This window comes from Neolamprologus brichardi, chromosome 22 (genome assembly GCF_056152115.1).
Source record: "Neolamprologus brichardi isolate AB-2024 chromosome 22, ASM5615211v1, whole genome shotgun sequence".
Classification (NCBI taxonomy): Eukaryota; Metazoa; Chordata; class Actinopteri; order Cichliformes; family Cichlidae; genus Neolamprologus; species Neolamprologus brichardi.
The window spans coordinates 24,133,058-24,152,656 of NC_142124.1; the positions used below are offsets into that span (position 1 = coordinate 24,133,058).

Below are 19,599 nucleotides of genomic sequence, written 5' to 3' on the forward strand. Positions count from 1 at the left end.
CTTCATAATGTCCAGTTTGTAACAGTATATTTTAGTAAGGATAACAATACATTAGTTTTCTCAGTATTCGTGTCTGGTGTGCGTGCTTTGACGTAAAAATAGTGTCATTGTTCCTATTTGCTATGGCTGGTGCTCTAGGTAGCCATCGAAATTACTTGCAGCTGCACCGGAGTCTGCGATTGCCACGCGCACAGGTGCTGCGCCGTAATTGGTGGGAAGACGCCCTTCTTTGTACTGAGCGCGCGAATGCACCCACGTCTCTCACAGTCGGCTGCTCGGTTAGCTAGTTCTTAGCGTGCCGTTGTACCTCCCGTGGTTTAAACGGTACCGGGGGTCTGCAGGCACACCGGAGGACCAGCTTGGACGAGGCTCAAGGGGCTCTACACCTTAACCACTCTTCAGCTTTCAGTTTTCTGTCAGCTACGTGGGAGAAACATGATGTCAGACAAGGAAGGTAGAGTGAGTACTTTAGTTGTCAGCAAAAAGAAACGATTCTGTTTGATGCCCCTCAGCTAGTTGTCAGGTTAGCTTAAGTGGCAGCTAGGGCAAGCTGCCCGTAGCTCTTGTGTTTTACTCTATAACAGTCAACACAAGCGGGGGTAATTTAAGAGTGTGAAGGTGAACTTTACTGATGTCAAAGCTCAGTTATTGTTTGGGCACCGTCTCTGAAAAGTTGGGGTAATGATTTGTGTGTGAATATCGGGCAGAGGTGAAGAAATGAGTTCACGTCTTATGGTAATGCTAACGCTGTAGCAAGGTGCGGGAACAATGAGAAGTTTCTCATAACACTGATAAATACCTAGGCCTTGTCACTTGATAGCGAAATTTGTTGACTGTAAAGACCAACTTTTAAAGGTTGTTGCTGATTCACCTGAATAATAAACTAGACTGGAGCCACAACACTGATGAACTTTACAGGAAGGGTCAGAGCAGACTCGACCTGCTGAGGCGGCTGAGGTCATTTGGAGTCGAGGGAGCGCTTTTAAAGACCTTCTATGACTCTGTGGTGGCATCCGTCATTTTTTTACAGTGTTGTATGTTGGAGCAGCAGTTTATCGGCAGCTGAGAGGAAGAGGTTGGATAAACTCATTAGGAAGGCCAGCTCTGTTCTGGGATGCACCCTGGACCCAGTGCAGGTGGTGGGAGACAGAAGGACTCTGCCAAAATAACATCTCTGATGGACAGAGTCTCCCACCCCATGCATGTAAATGTTGCTGAACTGCAGAGCTCCTTCAGTGACAGACTGCTGCATCCTCGATGCATGAAGGAGCGTTTCTGCAGGTCCTTCCTCCCTGCAGCTGTCAAACTGTACAATCAAAACCGCTCCCAACAAACAGAGGTTTACATCAGCGCTGTCACTTGCACTATTTTATCAACCGATTCACGCTATAACCAGGGTTTGCTTCTTAACTTTATTTAATTTAATAACGGTACAGTACTCTGTTTTTGGTAACCATTGTCCTTGATGTAAATATGTAAAAATTGTGTATGTTTCTGTTCTGTGTCTTGTGTACTGTTTGTTTGTATATGTGTCTTTCTTGCTGCTGTTACACCCAAATTTCCCCTTGTGGGACAATTAAAGGGTTATTCTATTCGATTAACTGTAACAGAAGTAAATCTAGCAACTGGAATTAATATTAAGCTAACAGCTTGAGTTAGTGAAAGCTACGGATCTATCTGACAGGTATTTGTACTTTTTATTTAGTTACAGTCAGTGTTGATCAAGTTACTTGAAAAAAGTAATCAGTAACTAATTACTGATTACTTCCCCCAAAATGTAATCCCGTTACTTTACTGATTACTTATTTTCAAAAGTAATTAATTACTTAGTTACTTAGTTACTTAGTTACTTTTTAAAAAGTCGATTTACAACCTGAATAGGTGATAAAGCGATAGATCTTTCAGCCCAATTCTACTTTTTCTGCATAATCCATCATACAAAATGTAATCAAATGGAAAAGTCCCTTTTTAAAACTTGTTTTATTAGTTTTAATCTTTTAACTTTATGCATCAAGCAAAAATTTAATTATATGCAACATTCTCTGACTGGAAGAAATTTGTTTAATATTTAAACCTATTTTCTGCACATTCCAGCACATAAAATAAAATATTTTTTGTGTTTACACTCACTCTTTCAAATAGATGCAAGTAAAACACAGCAGAAAATAAATAAAGTCAAAGACTCAGCGGTCCTTTTGCTCTATTTTCACCTGTAAAGCAGGTGGGCGGAGGTTTACCTTGGTGCAGGTGTGCCGCAGCGGTCAGTGGAAGAATCCGCGAGTTTCTCTGACTTTCCCATTACGTCATAGCGCACTCGGTGTTTGCACGGAAGTTTAGGGGTTTTTTTCGCTGTAAAAAGAAGTTTTCTTCCCACGCACAACGGACACTAATTTTTATGTCACTTTTTACGGAATCAAACTCAAAGTAAGGTCAGTACTTCCACGCTTTAAACGCTGCACGCTCATACTCTCTCCCGCACTCGATATATTATCCATTGTTGCTCTGTACACAGCTGTTTTCACAAACGTCGCACTTGCTTACGTCACTGTCATGAGACATTCTCACAAAAAATCATGGTTTTAGTAACGCAGTAACGCAGCGTTCCTACGGGAAAGTAACGGTAATCCAATTACCGTTTTTGCAATAGTAATCCCTTACTTTACTCGTTACTTGAAAAAAGTAATCGGATTACAGTAACGCGTTACAAGTACTGCGTTACTGCCCATCTCTGGTTACAGTATTACTGTGTGGCCAATTATCAACACTGGTTCTGTGACCACTTTGTCTTCCAGCTGTTGGTTTTGATGATGCGTTGGAGGAGAGGGTCATCAATGAAGAGTACAAGATCTGGAAGAAAAACACCCCCTTTCTTTACGACCTGGTTATGACCCATGCCTTAGAGTGGCCCAGCCTGACTGTTCAGTGGTTACCTGACGTCTCAAGGTGGAAGCGTTTACACATTTGACCAGTAATATATCTCAAACATGCAATAAAGTGGCATTAATGTATTAAAAACCTTTTTTTTTCTCCCTACCAGGCCCGAGGGAAAGGATTACAGCGTACACAGGCTCATTTTGGGCACTCACACGTCTGATGAGCAGAATCACCTGGTTATTGCTAGCGTGCAGCTGCCTAATGATGATGCCCAGTTTGACGCCTCGCAGTACGACAGTGACAAAGGAGGTGGGTATATTGATAAAGAGAGAATATATAATGCATTCACTTCATATTTTATATACTTACAGCTTGCAAACACATTTCTCTATATTTCCCTGAAGAGTTTGGAGGCTTTGGCTCAGTAAACGGCAAGATTGAGATTGAAATCAGGATCAATCATGAAGGAGAAGTGAACCGTGCCCGCTATATGCCCCAGAACCCCTGCATCATTGCCACTAAGACCCCCACCTCAGATGTGCTGGTGTTTGATTACACCAAGCATCCCTCAAAGCCAGGTGCAACCATCACACAAAGCACAACACACCGCTGAAGATGGCATGTTCTTGAGTACGTTATGAAAAACTGGATTGTGATTGGTAGCTTGCTGGTATTAAAACAATTATACAACTTCATCAAAACATAAATACTGGGCGTAGAGAATCACTAGTCAAAAACAAACTTGTCTGTTCAGTTCTTTTAGACTCGCACTTCTCTTCCAGTGTCTCTGAATTGACAGTTGATTTTATTAAGATAAGATAAAACTTTATTAATCCCTCGGGTGGGTTCCTCTGGGAAATTCTGTTTCCAAAAAGCACAGCACCGACAGAAGTTACAGAGTTACAGTTATATATATATATATATATATATATATATATATATATATATATATATATATATATATATATATATATACATACAGAGACATATATAAATAAAATATACAAAGGGGATAAGTAGAATAAATAGGAATAAAAATACAAGTGAATTGCACATTTCAAGTATGGAAGTCTATTGCACCGTTGACTATTATGTCGTCTTTAGATACTGCAGGAGTGTGTCGCCCTGATCTGCGTCTCAGAGGCCACCAGAAAGAAGGCTATGGTCTATCCTGGAATTCAAATCTGTCAGGAGCTCTTCTTAGTTCATCAGATGATCACGTAAGAGGAAGTAGTTCTTGTTTTATGAAGAAATGGTGCTAAATATATTTCTGTTTTTCATTTTTAGCAGCAGATATTTCCAACTAGGGTTATTTTACAGATTTGTTATCACTATAATCACTATATTCAATCACTATATTTTCAGTACCATAAATAAAAGTAAACTGCTTTGCCAAAAACATCACACACACAGATATTTTGGTGGGCCAACTTCAGCCTTCATGACCACTTGCTTGATTGGAACCACCACTGTTTGGTTCCAATCCCTCGAGTTGTCTGTGTGACGTGCACATGGAAATGCTCGTAATTTAACTATTAAACTGCTCTCAGCTTTGTTCATTTGCAGCTTCTATTACTGTAGTTATCACAGAGCATTATTTCTACAATTAGGTTATTGAACTAGCATTTCTGATGCCAGCTGATGAATTAAATAATTTAGTCAGATGATCCTTTACATCAGGGGTCTCACACTCCAGTCCTCAAGGGCCGGTGTCCTGCAACTTTTTCACGTGTCCCTGTTGCAACACACCTGAATACAATTAGTAAGTCATTAGCAAGACTATGCAACTTTTAGACTGCATGCTGAGGTGGCGATTCAGCTGTTTGTGAATGAATGTGAGTGAATGAACATGGTGCAATAAGAGTACTTTTAGAAGTTCATTTTTCCAAACACTTACATTTACTTAAATTTAGCATGCAGGTGAGTTCTATATTCTCGCTAATGAGCTACTAATTTTATTCAGGTGTGTTTGCAACAGGGACACCGGCCCTCAAGGACTGGAGTTTGAGACCCATGTTTTACATCAGGGGTGGGCAATTCCAGGCCTCGAGGGCCGGTGTCCTGCAGGTTTTAGATCTCACCTTGGGTCAACACACCTGAATCACATGATTAGTTCGTTACCAGGCCTCTGGAGAACTGCAGGAGCTAATTTAGCCATTTAATTCAGCTGTGTTGGTTCAAGGACACATCTAAAACCTGCAGGGACACCGGCCCTCGAGGCCTGGAGTTGCCCACCCCTGCTTTACATTCATAGCTACAATGACTTCTGTCTAAATATTTTTCCACAAATGCTGTCATAAACTGACCTTAATGAAATGTCAGGAAGGTATTAAAAATGTGCACTGCCAAAAACCTGCTGTTAACAATCATTTTCCAATTTTACTACGTTTTTACAAAACTGAAGTGCAAACATGAGGTTTGATGTGTTTGTGGCTTTTGTCCCTTAGACAATCTGTCTGTGGGACATCAGTGCTGTTCCCAAGGAGGCCAGGATAGTAAATGCAAAGACGGTCTTTACCGGTCACGGTGCTGTGGTTGAAGACGTCTCTTGGCATCTGCTTCACGAGTCGCTCTTTGGATCTGTAGCAGACGACCAGAAGCTTATGATGTAAGGCTCTCAGTCAAATACTACGCGCAGGTGAAGCACGCTTACAGTTTTTTCAAATGCAGCAAAAGGATGAGCGTCACCCTGTGTCTTGTCCTTTAAGTTGGGACACTCGTTCAAACAATACCTCCAATGCCAGCCATGCAGTGGAGGCCCACACAGCAGAGGTCAACTGTTTGTCATTTAACCCTTTCAGCGAGTTCATCGTTGCCACCGGCTCAGCAGACAAGGTGATATAATATTCCACCACTTTTTAATTGGTACTGTTTTATTAACAGCAGGACTTTTAACTGAGTGCATTTTGTAACTGTTGACTAAATAATCCTCATGGTATTGTTAGTTTTGTAACTGCAGTGTTGTTGCAGAAAATGTTGCAGGCATGTTGTAATATATCTGTGCCGCCCACAGACCGTGGCTCTTTGGGACTTGAGAAACCTGAAGCTAAAGCTACATTCCTTTGAGTCGCACAAAGATGAGATCTTTCAGGTAAGATGTTTCTTTATATGAATGAAATTGTACTGAAATAAGGACAGTATCTAGTGGTGCAGTGATATAATTTTGTATATTTTATACTGATTTAAATTTTAAAATAAAGCACTGAAATAAATCTTATGTAGTACATGCCTCTTTTGACTCAACCTGCTGCCTTCAGCCTGCAGCAGGTTGGTAAATTTAAATATTATATTAAAGTAAGTTAGCAGTCTGTCTAAATAATATATTTTAACTTCTGCAGCTTTTTTTGTTTTGTTTTTATCCTACAAACAAACTTCAGTGGCTGGGAGAAACTGGAAAAATTCTTTCCTTCACGTCTGAGCTCGTTGAGCAAGCATGTTGGTTTTATCAAGTACTGCTGCTAGTCCTCTTACCTGTGAAGCTTTTAATCTCGATTACAATAAGACGCGTTGCTGTTGTGGACTGTAGAAAAACTCCACCCAAACTCACCGTCTTGGTCAGAGCACCGCTTCTTTGCTGTTTGCTGTGTGTAACGGCTCAGCTCGGTGTTAAACTGCGACGGCAATGACTTTGCTGCTGATATCAGTGTTCTTGTTGAGAAAAATAGTGGCTGTGTGGGCTTCAACATACACTTCCGCATTTTGATGATGATTATTATTATTAATATTCCTGATGATCATTCCGATGCAGATGCCAAGACGTTCTCGTAATTCCAAAGCAGTGAATCACACAGACAGTAACTCAAAGATTTACTTTTATGATGAATGAATGAGCTGCGTTAATTGCTTTTCACCTTCAGCGCCTTAAATTCTGTTTAAGGTTCAGTGGTCACCTCATAATGAAACCGTATTAGCATCTAGTGGAACAGATCGCCGCCTCAATGTCTGGGATCTCAGGTACACACATTATTTGTAAGACCTTTTTAAAACAGATGGCTTTAAAGACTTAGTTGACCCCTGAAATGTGTGGCACAGTGTAGTGACATTGCCTTGTATAAAGTTTAACTCTCATTTCTTCTTCTGTAGTAAAATTGGCGAGGAGCAGTCTCCAGAAGATGCAGAGGACGGCCCGCCTGAGCTTCTGGTGAGACTCGCTGAAGTCTGTAGAAGTGTCGCCATCTTGCATTGATGTATGCCGAAACTTGAAGCTTCTCTTCTCTTTACTAGTTTATCCACGGAGGCCACACAGCTAAGATCTCCGACTTTTCCTGGAACCCCAATGAACCCTGGGTCACCTGTTCTGTGTCTGAGGACAACATTATGCAAGTGTGGCAAATGGTAAGACAGCTGTGACCACATGTTAGCTTTCAATCCCTCTGCCTTGTACCATACGATTTTTAATGCTTTTTGTGAGTGTGTTGTTCCATCTGCCAATTATTTTATTTATTTAGACATTTTTACTAAAGGGTTTTCTCACAGCTAATATTTTTGAGTCTGAATAACTGACACTGATTTGTCTGTGTAGGCTGAGAACATCTACAATGATGAAGAACCTGAGGGTACAATGGAAAGTGAAGCTACCGCGTAACACCTCCACGTGTCGTGTGCATTCACCTACAAGCCTGATCACAAATAGTTCCACTCAGCTACTCCGCCATCCTGCTCTGCTTCCATCGGGACACTAAATGCTAAAAACACAGTGTGACTAAATGTAGCGCTGGCTTGTTTTGGAACACTGAAAGTGACTCTCGTTTTAGTAACTTACTGCCTCAAGAATTTCACTTTTTTCACATTTTTTATTTCTTTACTTTTGTTTTGTCAATGCACTCATGTATAATCTGTATTTTTGTAATCTAACTGGCTCTTCCTTGTACAATGCTATATTTTAAATGCTTTCTTTCCCTAATAAAGTGTTATTGAACAATTTAAAGTGATTATGTTACAATGTTAAGTACAATGCCAGCTAGAATTTGACGCAGTCCACAGAACAGTGGCATTGAATGTGACTTTCTTGAAGTAACGTTCCTGAAATCTTGTTGCTCTGGTTTTTGTGGACTACAGATGATTATAGAAGAGAGATTTAGAAGGTACTGTTGTCATTTTCATCCTTTTTTGCTTTTGTTTTTTTTACTGGAAATGACAAGCAATGACTTGTGATAGACAGGTTGTTGGTCCATGAGCACTGACTGCACTGGACACTCCTTTCTGACCCTTACAGTCACCCTAATTTATTAACAAAATAAACTCAGTGTTTGATTCTTTATGACCTCAAAATAGTAACTGAGTGTTAGCAGACTGTTTATCTGGATCATAAAGCAAAGGAGTAAAGACCTAATTCCACACAGATAAAGCCACAAGTCTTCAGAGTCATCGGCCTCTGCTGGCCATTTAAAGAAATGCAGGTTTTTACTTTTCAGGGTGAAAAGTTACTGTATGGAGGGCCACAAGTGCCAAAATGAATGAAATAAATCCCTCATTAAACAATTAAACTTGTCATTGATTAGTTTTTTTTAAATGAAATCTAATTAATTAAAATCATAAAATTTTAAAGTGACATGAATAGATATTTAAGTTTATTTAAGCCATACATTTAATGACACCGAATTATTTATTGATATATTATTTGATTCATTTTGGCACTCATGGTACAGCACAGTTTATTCTCCTTCAGCCACAAACGTTTTTTGCATGTTTAATATTTTGCATGTTTAACATGTTCACTATGCCTGTAATTCTGTGAAAATGAGGATTGTCTCCTTGTCAAACGTGAGCATTTTAGTCAGTTTTTAATCATTTTAGTGAAAGAGTCGATGATGCTTCGTCACACTTTGCTCAGGCCTCTTTTGTGTTGTGATGTTTTGGTACTTTTTCCCGTCTCTGAGGCTTACTCACCCTGTTCGTCTGTGTCCCAGTGTTTAGTTCTTCAGGCACGTTGGCCTTATAAGTACAAGAAATCCAGTCTGCTCTTCAGAGACAGACATAACTCATCAGTGGCACTTAGATTACAAAGAACACACTGCGTTTATCCATAACAAAAACTTTCCTACAGGCTGCAGTCTAGTTTATCTTTACAAAAAAAAAAGATCGGTCTTGGTTTTGTCCTGTAACAGCATGTATGTTTATATGTGTTAAAGTGCACTGATCAAACCTTTAGAGTTTACTATGTTTCCTAAAACACAAGCTCATTTTGTGTGAAGAACAGTCATGTTTCCTCCTCATTGTCACCTTTGTTATGGTCCTGAATGGCATTTCTGTAAAGAAAAACAATCTAGTTACAGGCTTAAAGGTTTAAAGGTGTGGTGCAGACTTGATGAACGGATTACCTGTAAAGTAGGAGCTGCTCGTTAAGGCTATCTCTCAACTCCTTGATCTCTTTGGTTTTTCGCTTCTGAATCTGTAACTCAGTCTTCAGTTCTCTGCTGCTCTCCTCCAGACAGTGCACCGTCTCCTGAGAGGCAGGCATAATGTCAGTGTTTTTGTCGTCATGCCCTACTTTTTCCTCAGTCACCTTGGTTACCTTGTACTGCCCCACGTTTTCTCTTCTTTGCATGTGGATTAGATTGAGTTTCTCCTCCAAACAAGCCCTCTGCAGCTTCAGTTTTTCTATCTCCTCCATCAGAGGTCTCAGCTGGGCTCTCAGCTCCTGGGCCTGCTCTTTGGCTTTAACGATTGCGCCAGCTGTTGCCTCTCTTCTCTTCAACAGTGCAAGCAAAATGGGCTCATACCTGGACAAGCAAATCAGAGAAAGCTTTAGTGTTTTATAGCTGTAACACTGTGTCAGTGGGTTTTTATGTCTTAAAACTACGGCACTACCAAAGGTCTGTGTGTGTCAAAAGGAAGAAAAACACATGTTTTGGTGACTGACTGCACCTGTCCTCCAATGCTTTCAGGCCACCCTCCACATACTGCTGTATGTCCCCACATGAATGCCTCCTGCATTCAGTCAGCTCCTCTGCAGTGTTGGTAGTCTGACTGGAGCTCTGTTCCTGGAGCTTCGCTCTTACTACTGAGAGCTGTTGTTGTTGGGCCAGCCTGAGCTGGCAGCCCTCTTCTATCAGCTGGAGCACCAAGGACTTCAGCTTCTCCTGGAAGAAATTAATTTAGAAGAAGATGAATGAATGGTTGGAAATGCATGATGGATGGAAATGTAATTATGTTCTTACCTCTTCTCTCTTTAGTATCTCCACTTCACGGCGCTGGTTGTTCAGAGCTGCCTGGCTGTGGGCGCAGCCCCTCGCCATTGCAAATAGCCTCCTCTTCAGCTTTCTAAGCTCATCTTGTAGCTCCTGTCTCTCCAGGTTCACCTTCCACATCCTTCTTTCCTCCTCTGCCCTCTCCTCCCTGAGGATCTCTCTCTCCCTCTTTCTTTCTTCCCTTCTGCCTTCTTGTTCTTTTTTGAGCACATTCATCAGGTCTGCCACTTTGTTATCAATCCGCTCCTCCTCCTCCTCACTTGCCCCTTTGCCTTTTTCCCCTCTCAGGCACAGCACCTCTACCAGGAGCTCCTTCCTCCTCTTCTGTAATCGCTGTACCCCTTCAATGCAGTCCTCCATCTGAGTCCCCAAGGCCTCCAATTCTGCCACGCTAGATCCCAGATCTAAGGTGTCTCTCTTGAGTTCTTCTGTCTTCTCAGACAGGAGTTCATTGGCATCTACATCAATCTCAATCACATCTCCTGTTGTTTCTGTGCTTTCATCAAATATATGTCCAGGCTTCATTCCCTCGCAGTACATGGTGCTCTCTTTTGTAGTATCTATGGGTGTCTCTGAAAAGCCGAACACCTTGTCTGTTTTTAGATGACCTGGGCTTTCTGATCGGTCCACAGAGAGCTCACCCATCATGTCATGGCCAGACAAATCTTTGTGCTGGCTGCCATTTGTTGTTGAACCTGCTGTCATTCTTTTCCCGGTGTCCTTGGAAACTTGACCTTCTTCCCAGGAGTCTAATTGCATTGGCTGGCTCTCCATCTTTAATGGCCTCTCTTGCTGAATGGGCACCAGTGTTGTGCCTCTACAAAGCTGAGGGTTCTTGTTGATGTGTACATATTCTTGGCTTTCATCTGTAACCCACTCTTGGGGTTCAAAATCCATGCCAGTTTCTTCCATACAGCCCTCCAGCATGGCTAGCATCCCCAGCAGCTGGCCTTCATACTCCACCATGGTTTTGCTCAGTTTGTTACCTGCTGATGTCAGAGGCATCTCTGCCTGGTGACAGCGTTCTGTGGTCACGCCACACCTGTTGATGACAGTTCCCATGCAATGCGATTGGCCAGGCTTTTCTTCGGCACTGGTCCCATCTATGTGTGTGTCAATGTAGCTAGGTGAAAGATAGGCTTGAGGGTGTTTCCATGCTTCTCCACACTTTTCCACTGTTACTTCCTCTCTTGCCTGACCGTGACTGGATTCATTCAGATTTGTTTCAGTATAATTTGCTGAGTACTGAGAGCCAAAGGAAATACCAGTGAGCTCTTCACAGCTCTTCAGTAAGTCATCCATCTCCTGTAGGTATGGCTTTATCAAAGCTGATTGCTTTACCTGTGCGCCTGTGAAGGTGAGGTCTTGGAGGTTTGTGTTGCATTCTCCTTGTTCCATGAGGGATCTCTCTGGATTCCCCTCCTCTTCCTTAATGAGGAGTGGCTCAAAACCAGAGGATGAAATGTTATCATCTAGATCATCCATCTGTTTGGCCTAATTCCCGTTGCCCGTTTTGATGTAAAAGTCACCTCAGAAAGGCCTGTTAAACCAGATGAATACGTTAGGCAGTCTCAGGCCTCTTAGCTATAGATTAGGTCTGGCTTAAAATGATAACATGTGAGCATACAATAGGGGCTGGGTTAATGTTTTGGCTGGACTTGCAAGCTATGCTGATGTCATTAGCACATGTAGGCATGTGGAGGCATGGTTTAGCAGGGTATGTTTTTGACAGCTGCTCCCTTAGGCTAGGTGCCACGGGCACCAATTCAGTGCATGGCCACGGTCAAACACACCTCAGACAAGTATGCATTCAATGAACACAAAACGTCTAGGGATATAAACACACACAGACAGTTTTCATCTGAAGTTCCAGCAAGTGGCATTACAGAGATTACACCAGCAAGCAGATTATCATAACATGTCATTGTCCCTGTTGATGGATGGGCACTTGGAGTCTCCCCTGGTGAATAATGCAGCTGTAACTGTACCCTTTGAGGTGTTTGCCAAGACTAGCCAGATACTCCCCAAGGGTAAATTGATCAAATTGACCCAATAATGTCATCGGGTAGAGATTTGAGACAAGAGAGACAAGATTCATGTGATAGATGCTGTTTCTTGGTTTGAAACCAACTAAAAAAAGCAAAAAAATCAAGCTAGAACTCTTGTGCTTGTATTTAACTAGGTCATTTCATGTAATTAATGAGCATATTTTAGAAGCTACATTTTGTTGTTCTTTCTTTGACATGTTTGACTGCTAACAGAACAAAGCTCAGTAGAAGATATGACAGGGACCAGCTGTCTCGCTGCAGGACAGGTGCTGGGATAAGGCACAACACCCAGAGACAGCACCAGCATGCGCCTGATGTCCATCTTACACAAAAACATTTCCTTATCAGTTAAGCAAAAGGCCACAGTAAAAATAAAAAACTGCATTATGAACAACAACAGAAAGTTCATGAACGTATAATTAATTTAAACCATCACAAGAACTTACTTCTCAACATATGATTCCTTTTTTCTGCCTTCCTGGTGTATCCCGATGATGAATCTGCTGAGCAAGAATAAAATCAAGGTGCTCTGGTTCAAACGACAAAAGTAAAGTGAGTGTTAAAGAATGAGCGGGAGCAGCGAGTACAGATGAACCGAGAGAGGAGGGGGGATAAAGACAGTTGACCCAGCCTCCTCTCACTCAGTCACTGTGCTGCTATGCGTGACCATGACTACCCCGGGTCTGTTTATGTCTATTAATAAACACTGTGCAGGGAGAAAGAAGAGGCACAGCAGGCTGCCTGTTTCACCCCGAGAGTATGAGGTTCCATTTGTGTCAAAATTTTGCTCGCGTGCACAATTTTTACATTGACTGAAAATGTGACAAAACTTTTGTTTTTGAGCTCTGAACTGTTTTTCAGATACTACGAAACTCTTTAACAAACACACCTGCCAAAGCAATTGTTTGTACCAGGAGCTGTAAAATCAAGCAAACGCTGAAGTGCTGAAAACTGCAATTGTGTGCTGCACTCTGAAGCCCATTCTTTTCTGTGGCTTGCAATAATGTGTTTGCATTGCATTAAGTAAAGTGCAGCATAAGTGCGCCGGTTAAAGAGCATTTATGTGTGCTGCAGCTGAACTTTGACTGCGGCCATGTTTGACTTGTATGTGATATGCATCCAAGTAGACGGGAAGGCCATCAGCGAGAGATTTAATTATGTTGTACAGGCAGGGCTTGGTGACCAGCAATCACAACATGCCATGTTATAAAAAATTAAGAGGCAGGTAACAACAGTGAATATGACATCAATTTGATGTGCACTTTGCCATTTGTGAGGCACCACACCACGAGTATAAAATCCTAATACTCATCGCAGCACATCCCACTTCCTGTCTGAAAGATCCTTTAATGTGCTGATCTTTACAGCATGATAAGGCATGTTTTCTGGCTTGTATAAAAAACATTACTGGCCTCTATGAAAAGGCAGGTGCCAACTGTTGACCATCATTATTTCCCAACCGTACCCCCTGTAAATGGTGTCATTGAATTGTACTGCTGAGGTGTGTTTGTGGTGTTGATGCCTTTTGGAGCTTTATTGTGAAATTATCTGAAAGTCATATGTCTTACGGTGTGGTATTGTTTGTGCTTCAGTTTTGGTGAATGAAATTTAGGGATTTTAGTCTCATCTTAATGAACACTATGTTGTCCGTGTTGTGCTCATAAAGCTTATAAATCTTGGTTAGCTAGCTTTTAACCAAGCTAGCTAACCATGCTTGCTAATAGAGATTGACAGACAGACCACGTGACTTTCGCGCATTGCATTGTAGGTACGAGTGGCAACAAAATCAAAACACTGCATCAAGCGCTAGCATTTCCAGCACCGGTAATCATTAATTCTGCGGTTTTAATCCCTACTTGCATTTTATTTGTCCCAAAACCAATTATGTACAAAACAACGGAGAACATGGCAGGTCCGTACAAAGACAGACTTGACGAAAAGGCAAAAAAAAAGTACGAGGAAAAAAGTGAAAGGGTTAGACCCATACGAGCATACAGAGTGGAGTAAGGATGTTAGTGTGCTGCCCAACTTTCATCACGCACATATTTATTATTATATGGTCCTAAGTGTGAGTGCATACACTCACAAAATGTTTAGTAACTTCAGATCCCTGCAACAAGCCCAGGTCCAGTTTACTTTGGTGATTTGGACTATTTCATTTCACCGCTGTTGTTAGATTTTTTTTCTTTATCTCCTGTACAGGCCAACGCAATCTATTTGTCGTTTCAGGTTGTAGTGTTACACAACATTTTTGGATCTAATAGAAAAAATGAGTTTCGTAATTCATTCAATTATTGTCTTTATTTATAACTGGCATTATTATTTCATTCTATTATAGAATCTTACAGGAAAGATGCAAAATTGTATTCCATTGTGCTTTATTAGCCTCTTCGGTGAAAAACAAATCAACAATGCAAAAAAACCCCAACAACATTGCAAAACAACATACTGGAAAACAGTTATTCATCACTTGATTGTTTCAACACAACACTTGGGCACATATATGCAGGACTTTTCGTGGCTGTTTTGATCTCGCTCTCCCTCTTAACCGATCAAATCTGGCTGTGGTAATACAACAGCTCCTTGCCATTCTTTGTGTTTCTTTTTATCGCTGTGTGACTGTTTTCATGTGAAAGCCTGCGTGCGCTAGTACCGCTTGCCACTCGTACCTACAATCCTTTGCGGTTTTACCCCAGAAATGACGTCACATTTTCAATCTCTATAGCTGATAGCTTGCTAAGCAGTTTGCTGAAAACTTAGCGTCCACCCTCTTGATGTTAGCTGTGTCCCAATTCCTAGGCTGCATCCTTCGTTGGCCCCATTTGAAGGCTGATTAATTCACAGCCAGGTGACGAAGGCTGTACCAATTCGAAGGCTGCTCCAACCTATCCCAGAATTCATAGCACGGCCCAGCGAATTCCAGTTTCCAACAATGGCGGCAGCTACTTCGTTTTAATATTACTCTTTCTGGGTCACAAAATAAACTTTTAAGATATTTTTAGGCGAGAATGTAGCTGTGTAAACTTCAAATATCTGCTCAATGGCTATGCTCGAGACATCATTTGCAAAAGTGCTCTGATGTTTCCAGAGACGTTTGTTACCCACCAGCTCAAAGCTGACCGAGAGGTCGAGGCTCATTAGAGCCGGTGAGAACACTGGACTCCCTGCACATCATTTCAGACCCCCTGCGGGCTTTCGCTACTCAGGTTAAACATGATATGTAAGTCAATTAGACAACTTAAAAACTTCTGGCTTCAAAAAGCTAACATGATGGTGGAAAAATTGCTAAAATTGAGCCCAAAGCCAATGAGCTAACTCACAGGGCTACATTTATTTCTTTTTTAAAACCATCTGTGGTATTAATGCAGCTTTTCTCATTTGGTGTGCTTCCTTTCTTTTGTCTGTGCTGTCCAGTATTTTTTCTCGATGTATTGTCTGACTGTGTTGTTATGAATGTTACCCTGACGTTGTACTGATTTTGAACAAAGAAGAAGAAGATGAATAACTGGAATGTTATACAGTAATAGCCAGAGTCAGTTACAAACAATGCAAAACCCAGTTTCAAACAAAGTGCAAAAAATCAAGCATCGATTGTTAGAAATCAACAACAAACAGCATGTCAGGGCATTATTCTCAACATCCAAATGAGAGGAAGTGCAACAAGATGACAGTATAGTTTGATTTACACAAGTGCGAAACAGTGTTTTGTTCATAAACAGTATAAAAGATGGATGTAGGTAGCTACTGTGAAGTCCATCAATATTCATCTGTCAACTGAAGTACAACTACATATTCAGTGGGACGGCTGCACATGTAAACATAATTTTAGGACCCCATGCAGGACATATAATGGGCTTTCCAAGTAGAAATGTGGAGTTTATTCGTTCTCTCATTTTAGCTCATTTAGCTGTTTTATTTTCTTGAATTATTCAACATAATCTTGGAAAAGTCTGCCTTATTTTTATTTGCTGTTGTATAGTAAAAACAAGGCCACCAAACCCCCAGGAATCTCTTAGTCTTGACACCTTAGAGATCAGGGAGTGTAGATGCATCCGTTACGGCTGCTGAGAGGCGTGGGCATGTGTTTATGATGAAAGAACACGGCTCCAGGATTCCACCCGTGCCATCTCATTATCGAAAAGTCTTTAAATAGCCTGCATTTTTCTGGCTGTTTCCCAGAGGAGGATCGTTTTCCATCCAAACTCCTGACCCCCAACAATCAACTGGCAGACAGGTGCTGCTCCGGACGAGCAGGGAATGACACGGATACAGATTATTTGGAAAATATGAGGCAGATAAAAAAGAAATGAGATGATGGCGATGATGCAATAAAGAGAAAGATAGTAAAGAGCAGATATTACTGTGACCTAAGCAGCAAAGTTATGGTTTTTTACACCAAAAACTATTATTTAATTTCCCTTTGAGTGACTTTTCTTTTTATCTAGAACTTAAAAAATTAATTCCCTTTATGAGTTTTTTGTATACTGTTTTATTTTGTTATCTTTCATTTTACACTACTCATATATTAGTACTTTCGTATTACAGCTAAACACCACTAGATGGCCTCATAGCTTAATTTGAACTTTTATGACACTGGGTAACATTACAGAAAATATTTAAGATTTTCTATAATGTTAGGAACAGCTGTTTTATGTTCTTTAAATGCAGAAATGTACTCCCAGCTGTTACTATACCATACTGTGGTTTTTCTCTTTTTTTCATTTCACATCATCTCAGCTTGCTCAAAACAGCCAGAAGAAAAAGATGGACTCAAACTGTCAAAGATTAATTTACCACGTATCCCCCTGTGATGTGTATTTACTCGACCCTGTCTACTAAATATACTTCATGTGCAGTTAACACCCTGTAAAACAGTGACGGTCGTTCCCCTGAGATCGTGATTCAGTGTTTCCATTGCAAACGTATGTCCCCTGTGCTCAAGAGAAGATGTAATGTTTATCTAATTCACCCTCCTCGACTGCTTCAGCTCTGTGTTTTGGCAAGTCCCGGCTTAGGGAAAGAGACGGTAATTTACGTGACGTTATGTCCAGGGCTGATCTGTTTCAACACATTGTTTAACACTGGGATGATGCACACCCACGCAGCCACTGGGAGAGAGGCTTAGTGGCGCTCCCTCTCTTCCTCAGTTCCTTGCCTGAAAAATGATTAGAGTATAGATGGAGAGATGATCAGTGTGTGTGCGTGGGTGTAGAGTAGGGCAAGGGGGAAACCAAATATTCAAGGGGGTGTGGTGGTTGGAAGCCCACTGTCCCACTGAGATAGGCCATATGCTGGACTTTCTGCTCCAAACTGCAGTACTTTCCAAACTCACCAGAATATCCTGTCAGTGTGTCGTCCTCTTTCTTCTGTTTCTCCTTTCCTTCATCTCTTTCATTTTCTCACAAACAGCGGTAAGGTGTCACTAGCAACAGAAAGCTGAACTAGCTAAATATACCTCTTAAACAGCTGTTATATTGTTATATATTTTATTTTCCAGGGTTTCTGGAAGTACATTTTGTTCTATTTCATAAACACTGATGCCATTTGGAGGGAGCGGTTCAGTTTGTTTGGCTTGCATACAGACCTGCAGGACCACCTGTGTGGCACGAGCACAGTGGAGATCACCTGCTTTTAGGTTTTCTCACTCCTGCTCCTGAACTGCATTAACTTCTTCTTTTAACACACCTAAATAAACTAAATGTGCATTGTCAGCTGTTAAAAAAAAAGGAAAAAATCAGGACAGTTTAGGAAAATGCTTCCTGGTGTTTCATGTTGAAGTGTCCTATATGGGTCATTTGTTTGTGCTTGTGCTTGTGTTTGGGGGTCTGACCACATTTGGCATACAGGGAATTAATATTGTTCTTGTTATAAAGTCAAGATTGAAACAAAGCTATAGCACTGTGCAAAAGTCATGAAAAGAAAAGCACCATCAGATTTTGATCCACCGTGTAATATCATCTGGTTGCATTTGATTGGCAACAGCTTCATTTTTTAGCACGATAATGATCCCAAACACACTTCCAGTGCAGTAGAAGCATGCCTGGATAGAAAAACACACCGTGGAACACTATCAGTCATGGATCGGCCTCCCCAGAGCCCGGTTCAACATTACTGAAGCAGTGTGGGATCATCTTGACAAAGAAGGGAACAAAAGGCAGCCAAGATCCAAAGAAGAGCTGTGAATGTCCTTCAAGAAGCCTGGAGAGACTTCTTAAAGAAATTACACGAAAGCTTTCCTTTGGAGTTCAGGCTGTGTTGAAGCATAAAGTTTATTAGAACTGTTCAAACTCCGTTTTTACCTTATACAGTGGGGCAAAAAAGTATTTAGTCAGCCACCGATTGTGCAAGTTCCCCCACTTAAAATGATGACAGAGGTCAGTAATTTGCACCAGAGGTACACTTCAACTGTGAGAGACAGAATGTGAAAAAAAAATCCATGAATTCACATGGTAGGATTTGTAAAGAATTTATTTGTAAATCAGGGTGGAAAATAAGTATTTGGTCAATAACAAAAATACAACTCAATACTTTGTAACATAACCTTTGTTGGCAATAACAGAGGTCAAACGTTTACTATAGGTCTTTACCAGGTTTGCACACACAGTAGCTGGTATTTTGGCCCATTCCTTCATGCAGATCTTCTCAAGAGCAGTGATGCTTTGGGGCTGTCGCCGAGCAACACGGACTTTCAACTCCCGCCACAGATTTTCTATGGGGTTGAGGTCTGGAGACTGGCTAGGCCACTCCAGGACTTTCAAATGCTTCTTACGGAGCCACTCCTTTGTTGCCCGGGCGGTGTGTTTTGGATCATTGTCATGTTGGAAGACCCAGCCTCGTTTCATCTTCAAAGTTCTCACTGATGGAAGGAGGTTTTGGCTCAAAATCTCACGATACTTGGCCCCATTCATTCTGTCCTTAACACGGATCAGTCGTCCTGTCCCCTTGGCAGAAAAACAGCCCCATAGCATGATGTTTCCACCCCCATGCTTCACAGTAGGTATGGTGTTCTTGGGATGCAACTCAGTATTCTTCTTCCTCCAAACACGACGAGTTGAGTTTATACCAAAAAGTTCTACTTTGGTTTCATCTGACCACATGACATTCTCCCAATCCTCTGCTGTATCATCCATGTGCTCTCTGGCAAACTTCAGACGGGCCTGGACATGCACTGGCTTCAGCAGCGGAACACGTCTGGCACTGCGGGATTTGATTCCCTGCCGTTGTAGTGTGTTACTGATGGTGACCTTTGTTACTTTGGTCCCAGCTCTCTGCAGGTCATTCACCAGGTCCCCCCGTGTGGTTCTGGGATCTTTGCTCACCGTTCTCATGATCATTTTGACCCCACAGGATGAGATCTTGCGTGGAGCCCCAGATCGAGGGAGATTATCAGTGGTCTTGTATGTCTTCCATTTTCTGATGATTGCTCCCACAGTTGATTTTTTCACACCAAGCTGCTTGCCTATTGTAGATTCACTCTTCCCAGTCTG

General features: G+C 41.5%; 2 protein-coding genes across 2 annotated transcripts; one reads left to right on the forward strand and one right to left on the reverse strand.

Annotated features, from left to right (window-relative positions):
• The first annotated feature begins 202 nt into the window (after nucleotides 1-202).
• rbbp4 (retinoblastoma binding protein 4) lies at nucleotides 203-8,187 on the forward strand. The gene is made up of 12 exons (XM_006795193.3): nucleotides 203-454; nucleotides 2,793-2,943; nucleotides 3,038-3,183; nucleotides 3,279-3,452; nucleotides 3,979-4,094; nucleotides 5,322-5,482; nucleotides 5,583-5,709; nucleotides 5,888-5,965; nucleotides 6,752-6,828; nucleotides 6,958-7,015; nucleotides 7,099-7,209; nucleotides 7,397-8,187. Exons 1-12 carry the CDS (start codon nucleotides 436-438, stop codon nucleotides 7,457-7,459), a joined length of 1,281 nt encoding a protein of 426 aa, XP_006795256.1. The 5' UTR covers nucleotides 203-435; the 3' UTR covers nucleotides 7,460-8,187.
• A 317-nt stretch (nucleotides 8,188-8,504) lies between these two features.
• sync (syncoilin, intermediate filament protein) lies at nucleotides 8,505-12,670 on the reverse strand. Its single transcript, XM_006795195.3, has 6 exons — nucleotides 12,559-12,670; nucleotides 10,035-11,604; nucleotides 9,742-9,956; nucleotides 9,389-9,596; nucleotides 9,195-9,319; nucleotides 8,505-9,122 (listed from the first exon to the last, which is right to left on the reverse strand). Exons 2-6 carry the CDS (start codon nucleotides 11,547-11,549, stop codon nucleotides 9,074-9,076), a joined length of 2,112 nt encoding a protein of 703 aa, XP_006795258.2. The 5' UTR covers nucleotides 11,550-11,604; nucleotides 12,559-12,670; the 3' UTR covers nucleotides 8,505-9,073.
• Between the last annotated feature and the right edge of the window lie 6,929 nt (nucleotides 12,671-19,599).

Excerpts from the sequence above, each read along its gene's own strand:
- rbbp4 (XM_006795193.3), top strand. Across the intron at positions 5,483-5,582 it reads GACGACCAGAAGCTTATGAT|TTGGGACACTCGTTCAAACA; the intron begins GTAAGGCTCTCA and ends TTGTCCTTTAAG. Across the intron at positions 7,016-7,098 it reads ACGGCCCGCCTGAGCTTCTG|TTTATCCACGGAGGCCACAC; the intron begins GTGAGACTCGCT and ends TCTCTTTACTAG.
- sync (XM_006795195.3), bottom strand. The coding sequence starts at position 11,549 with ATGGATGATCTAGATGATAACATTTCATCCTCTGGTTTTGAGCCACTC. Across the intron at positions 9,597-9,741 it reads CTGAAAGCATTGGAGGACAG|GTATGAGCCCATTTTGCTTG; the intron begins GTGCAGTCAGTC and ends TTGCTTGTCCAG. Across the intron at positions 9,320-9,388 it reads AAAACGTGGGGCAGTACAAG|GAGACGGTGCACTGTCTGGA; the intron begins GTAACCAAGGTG and ends CCTGCCTCTCAG.